The sequence below is a fragment of the Punica granatum genome, chromosome 2, assembly GCF_007655135.1.
Source record: "Punica granatum isolate Tunisia-2019 chromosome 2, ASM765513v2, whole genome shotgun sequence".
Lineage (NCBI taxonomy): Eukaryota > Viridiplantae > Streptophyta > Magnoliopsida > Myrtales > Lythraceae > Punica > Punica granatum.
The window spans coordinates 13,343,931-13,350,411 of NC_045128.1; the positions used below are offsets into that span (position 1 = coordinate 13,343,931).

Consider the following 6,481-nt stretch of genomic DNA (forward strand, 5'->3'; position numbering starts at 1 on the left):
TATCAAATTTTATATATTGAAAAAGGGAGGAAAGGAAACAAGATTACGTCGCACAAAACCTAGAAACAGAAAATTGAAAAGATACGCGTAACCTACATAAAATAAATCAAAATATCCAAAATTCAAAAGACAAATATCAGATTATTTTTTTAGGTGAAAAAATTGTGGGAAACATTGTTGTCGCAATTCCGAGGGATGGAACAGTAAATGTTATTTTCCCTATATGAATGGATATATATGTGATATAAAAGGCAGGTGCATTACATTCTCTCTCTCTCTAACTACCATATGTATCCTTCTAAACAAGGAAGGTTATGAACTGTATAAGTTACCATATATATCCTTCTAAACAAGGAAGGTTATGAATAGTATAAGTTGATATGAGCAGATGATTTGATGATAAAAAAAACCGCGTGGGGAAACGAGGGATAAGGACAAGAGGCTGGCGCTAATTTCTTTGTCCTGCGGCAGTATAAGAGGAGGAGGGGTCACGGGTGGCATTGGCACATCCTCCTCGGCGCCAAGCATTCGAATGGGAAAACTGTGTGGAGCCAAGTTCAGAATGTTGCTCGTTGTTCTCCTCTTCTCGTGGATTCTCTCCGTCACTTCGTCAGTGACTTACGACCACAAGGCCGTCATCATCAATGGGCAGAGGAGGATCCTCTTCTCCGGGTCCATTCACTACCCGAGAAGCACTCCCGAGGTACTCCGTCTTCCTGTATTTCCTTCTTTTTATGACTGAGACAAAGGTTTTTCTGGTTCTTTCCGAAACATTAACCAAGACTTCGGTACAAGAAGTATTCTTTTCTTGTTTGTGGAATACTGGAAGACAGGTTCACACGACCAAATAAACCGCATTTTTCTTCTCATTCTTTTTTTTTCTCCCCCCTTCCTATGTGCTGATGCTTTTCGGAGTATCGGGTATTTGTAGTTGCATGATCTTGGGCAATTCTTGAGCTTCATTGCTTCTCGTTCAATAACACCGATATTTATTATATATGAACGTATCTGCATATTTGATCTTGCATCAATGAAAGTTTTATCACTATCCACCTCAAACATAACGTGTTTAGCAAGAATTGACGTACAAGCAATTTATTCAATTCTTAATATCTGCCTTTTTCCCCCGTAATCTACAGATGTGGCCGGAGTTAATTCAGAAGGCAAAAGAAGGAGGCTTGGATGTTATCCAAACCTATGTGTTCTGGAACGGGCATGAGCCTTCTCCCGGAAAAGTAAGTATTTCGCTTAGTTATTATGAGAAGCAAAAGTGTTTCCATTAATGATGTGATCAGTATTCGAGTTAGTAATCTGCATCTTTTCCGATATAATAATATTATCCTTTCTTTGCAGTATTATTTCGAGGACCAATATGATTTAGTTCGGTTCATCAAGTTAGTGCAGCAAGCAGGACTTTACGTTCATCTCCGTATTGGTCCTTACATCTGTGGCGAATGGAACTTCGGGTAAGTCAAAGCACTAATTTGTTTTCTACTTTTCATCTTCTCAGTAAATCCTCTGATCCCCTCCCCCAATTTATTGTTTGTTAATTTCTGTGAGATAGAGATACTTCTAGCTCATCTTAAATTAAGTAAGGAGTGAATAATCAATGAATGAAAGGAGAAGAACTAGAGTTTAACCCCCTTGGGAGACAGACCAATCGCTTCCGGAAAGAATCCTATACTTTGTATTACTCTTCTTTATTTTTCTTTATTTTCTATTTATTATTTTAATTATTTAAATGAAATTTCATTTTCAATTTTTTAAATAAATTAAATAAAATAGAATAGATTTATATATATAAATATCTAAAATATCTAATTTAAACATATAATTTAATTCTCTTTTTTTTTCTCTTCTAAATCAAACAGAGGAATTGAAGTCTCATTCGTAGTATGTATGTGCCAAAAAAAGACAATACAATTAGGCATTCATTGAAATTCTCAAATTTGGGGAATACTTATTTCTTTTTATTTTGGAGCAGTTGAGCCAAAACCAATAAGATGAATTAAAAGGGTTCCGCATTATAAACTTTGTACATGCTCTGTTTCTGATTCAGGGGATTCCCAGTGTGGCTGAAATATGTGCCCGGCATTGAATTCAGAACAGACAATGAGCCATTCAAGGTTTAGCCTCTTTGCTTGTACCACAAGAAATTTATCTACTGGTAATTTATTTGTATATTTATTTGATATAATTATTCTTGTTAAACCTATGCAAAGGCTGCAATGAAAGGATTCACAGAAAAAATAGTGAACATGATGAAGGCCGAACGGTTATTTGAGTCTCAGGGAGGTCCGATAATCCTGTCTCAGGTAATGATACTATTCGACAGCACACATGACGGGTTTCGGTGACAAACGATTACTGAATGTTCATCAATTTAAATAGATAGAGAATGAGTACGGGCCGGTGGAGTGGAAGATCGGGGCACCAGGGAAAGCCTACGCCGAGTGGGCAGCTAGCATGGCAGTGGGGCTCGGGACCGGTGTCCCCTGGATCATGTGCAAGCAAGAACACGTTCCTGATCCTATTGTGAGTTTTCTTCAGCCTCCTGGAATCAAACAGAGAATTTTCTGATCATACTCGACTAATTCCGAACCACTTCTATTGTCTCTCAAGTCACTCACCGAGTTTACCTATAGAATAAAGAAGAGAACTTGACTGTTCATCAGCCACTCATAAATTTCTTCCCCAACTCATACTTCCTTTTACTTTTATGCAGATCAACACCTGCAATGGCTTTTATTGTGAGAGGTTCGAACCCGAAAAGCAGAACAGACCGAAGATGTGGACTGAACTCTGGACTGGCTGGTAAATCTTGCCTTCACATATGCCATTAAATCTAGATTTCTCACTTTGTTATTGTGTATAGTAACTAGTGAAACTCGATTTCCTGATTTTTCTGACCATCTTTCTTAATGCCACTATTTGCTGACAGGTTTACAGAGTTTGGTTTGGCCGTACCTCACAGACCAGCTGAGGACATGGCGTTTGCGGTCCTGAGATTCATACAGAACCGTGGTTCATTTGTTAACTACTATATGGTAATGATAGGATTTCATTCATCACCAACTATGCAAAACCACAGTTCATATCCGGTCCTTCAAGTTTTTCCCCCATTTAAGTTGATCTGTTACATGTGTTTCTGATTTTTCATTGTGGCTGCAGTACCATGGCGGGACGAACTTTGGCCGGACATCTGGTGGTCCATTTATTGCCACTAGCTACGATTATGATGCTCCTCTTGATGAGTATGGTATGTTATTTAATCACATAATCCCTTGGTTTCAAAGATGATTCACCGTTCTGAGCATCTTCTTCATTCTGCATTAGGACTTCCGAGGGAACCAAAATGGGGTCACATGCGAGATCTTCACAAAGCTGTCAAGCTCTGTGAACCAGCTTTAGTTTCTGCCAATCCGAATGTCACACGGCTGGGAAAAAACCAGGAGGTGCACTTTTTTATCTTAGAAAGCAATTTGTTCACGAAAGTCTGATGATTATGTGTCGGGATGCACATCATGGACGTTTTATAAACCAGCACATCCGGTGAAGCGTGGTCCAAAACACGTACTTCTGTACAAAGTTCGAATCCTTCATTGTGTTCTTCTGTTATTCTTTTGGTTGACTGTTATATTTTCTAGGCTCATGTGTTCAAGTCCGATTCTGGGGCATGTGCGGCATTTCTTGCAAATTACGACGAACAATACACAGTTAAGGTGAACTTCTGGAATACGGAATACAACCTGCCTCCTTGGTCCATCAGCATACTTCCAGGCTGCAAGAACGTGGTTTTCAACTCTGCAAGGGTAAGGATAATGAGCTTAAACCTAGCATTTTGAGATCTTTCTTCTAGCCAATTCCCGAGAAGTGTTTGCCTCTCTACAGCTTGGGGCCCAAAGCACGGTGATGAATATGACTCCGGTGATCAAGAGCTTCTCGTGGCAATCTTACGAAGAGGAGACGGTATCTGCCTATGGGAATGATACGTTTGCAATGAAGGGCTTGTACGAGCAGCTGAATCTTACCAGAGACTCTACGGACTACCTCTGGTACACGACAGAGTGAGTATCTCCTAACGGACATTTTGTTCCTTGCTCAAATATGTGTTACAAAGCTAAACAAATGATGGGGAACTGATGATGATGGTTATCTTGGTTCAGCATCACTATAAAACCAGACGAGGCGTTCCTAAAGACCGGTCAATACCCACTTCTCACCATATTGTCAGCAGGACATGCCCTGCACGTCTTCCTTAACGGTCAGCTAGTGGGTAAGTCGAATGCTAAGGCTAGTAATAATCTGGATCGGAGTACATAAATTATATCTTAAATTTATATAGGTCTTGCCTTGCTACAGGGACCGTATACGGGTCACAGGAGAAACCGAAGCTCACATACAGTGGCAATCTGAAGCTGAGAGCTGGCATCAACAAGTTGTCCCTACTGAGTGTTGCCGTTGGGCTTCCGGTGGGTTTTTACTATTTTCGTGTCATCTATTCACCTTGATCGCAATTCGCCATTTGTTTATGGTCATTCAATGATTAATTCTGTCATTTATTCCAGAATGTTGGCGTCCACTTTGAAAGGTGGAATGTGGGGGTTCTCGGCCCAGTGACACTGAAGGGCTTGAATTCCGGGATGTGGGATTTGTCGACATGGGAATGGTCCTACAAGGTTTGTGTTCAAGCATCGGACTTCAATTTCTTCGTGAAAGTGTATTCTTGTAAGCTAAGGAATGAAATGAAATTTGATACACAGGTTGGCCTGAAAGGTGAAGCTCTGAGTCTCTATACCCCTGTTGGAAGTTCCTCGGTCAAATGGATGCAAGGATCTTCATTGGTATCAAAACAGCCCATGCAATGGTACAAGGTAGACTTCTTCATACCCGAAAAGCTCCATGATATGATTAGTGGACTTTACTTCTGACCTGTAACGATTCTTTTATCTTATCCTCTCTTCAGACGACTTTCAATGCACCCGGAGGGAACGCCCCATTAGCTTTGGACACGAACACCATGGGGAAAGGCCAGATGTGGATCAACGGTCGGAGCATCGGGCGCCATTGGCCTGCATATACAGCACGCGGCAATTGCAGGGAGTGCAGCTATGCGGGAACTTTCAATGACAAGAAGTGCCGGACCAACTGTGGAGAGGCTTCTCAGAGATGGTGAGGAAATATTGAACTACTAAACCTTCATAGAAGATAGCAGTTTCTAATGGACTGAGTATATAGTTCCGTTGACAATAGGACATAGTTCAGCATGGCCTCCGGTAAATATCCCATGGTTGGCACAATCAGACAGGACCTTTCACAGAACCAAAACAGAACAATAACTAGACATGAATAATAAAGTTACAAGGATCAGTAAGCAGAACCTGCTTACTAATACTAATACCATATTAAGCTTGCTGGGATGTGCATCAATGTATAGTGGACAATTTTATAACTGCTATTCCTGTATGTATAATGACCGATTTGTGAAACTTCAGGTACCATGTCCCAAGATCGTGGCTCTCTCCCACTGGAAACTTCTTGGTCATATTTGAAGAGTTAGGTGGGGACCCCAGCAGCATCTCTTTGGTGGAAAGGAAAGTGGGAAGTGTCTGTGCTGACATTTACGACGGGCAGCCTTCACTCAGAAGCTGGCACACCGCCAGTAAGCCTAAGGCTCACTTATGGTGCCCTCCGGGGCAAAATATCACGCAGATAAAGTTTGCTAGCTATGGAACTCCCCAAGGGAAGTGCGGGAATTATTGGGAAGGCAGCTGTCATGCTCACAAGTCATATGATCCTTTGCAAAAGGTATAGCATCCAAAACCTCAGCTGAATTGAAACACCGGGAAAAAGATGATTACTTTCTATTTTCTTTACTGAAAACTAATATGGGTTTCTGCAGAGATGCATTGGGAAACAATCGTGTTCGGTCTCAGTTGCTCCCGAGATTTTTGGAGGAGATCCTTGCCCAGAGATTACAAGTAAGAAGCTATCAGTGGAGGCTGTCTGTAGCTGAAAGCCTGAAGGGATCAAAACAAGTAATGGCTCATAAATGGGAAGTGTAGAGCATCATACCACCGGACTGTCATTGATAGTACAAAAACAAAAAGGAATAGATTGTACAAACTAGAAAGGAACGAAGTGGTCTTCGATGGGTTATGTTTCTCCAAATTCTCGGAAGCTGACGTCGCTGTTGCATCTTTCGAAATTCAAAATTGATTTCCGAGTAATCTTAAATTCAAAAAATAATTTTGAAATAGTTTTAAAGGTCAGAGGTGACCAACATCGACGCGTAGCAAGGAACGATGATAGCCCGGTTTATCTTACAGACGGTAACGATGAGATGACCATCCCCAAGAGGATTACCACCACGATTTGGCCTATAGTAAATTAAGAAATTAATTTCTGTGATATGCTATCCCTTTGAGGAAATGCAAGTAATCACTTCTCAATTAGGAAATTCCCCCTTTTGCTCTCAGCT

At 40.9% G+C, this 6,481-nt stretch overlaps 1 protein-coding gene across 1 annotated transcript; it reads left to right on the forward strand.

Moving 5' to 3' along the window:
- Window positions 1-327: 327 nt before the first annotated feature.
- On the forward strand, window positions 328-6,249 carry LOC116193853 (beta-galactosidase-like). Its single transcript, XM_031522598.1, has 19 exons — window positions 328-703; window positions 1,140-1,235; window positions 1,354-1,466; window positions 2,060-2,126; window positions 2,223-2,315; window positions 2,392-2,535; window positions 2,726-2,814; window positions 2,942-3,047; window positions 3,172-3,259; window positions 3,337-3,455; window positions 3,648-3,812; window positions 3,892-4,067; window positions 4,167-4,276; window positions 4,363-4,472; window positions 4,569-4,679; window positions 4,764-4,874; window positions 4,967-5,172; window positions 5,496-5,808; window positions 5,903-6,249. Exons 1-19 carry the CDS (start codon window positions 533-535, stop codon window positions 6,014-6,016), a joined length of 2,502 nt encoding a protein of 833 aa, XP_031378458.1. The 5' UTR covers window positions 328-532; the 3' UTR covers window positions 6,017-6,249.
- Window positions 6,250-6,481: the final 232 nt, after the last annotated feature.

Coding starts and splice junctions, on each gene's coding strand:
- LOC116193853 (XM_031522598.1), top strand. CDS start 533: ATGGGAAAACTGTGTGGAGCCAAGTTCAGAATGTTGCTCGTTGTTCTC. Junction 4,068..4,166: donor TACCTCTGGTACACGACAGA/GTGAGTATCTCC, acceptor ATCTTGGTTCAG/CATCACTATAAAACCAGACG. Junction 4,277..4,362: donor CCTTAACGGTCAGCTAGTGG/GTAAGTCGAATG, acceptor GCCTTGCTACAG/GGACCGTATACGGGTCACAG.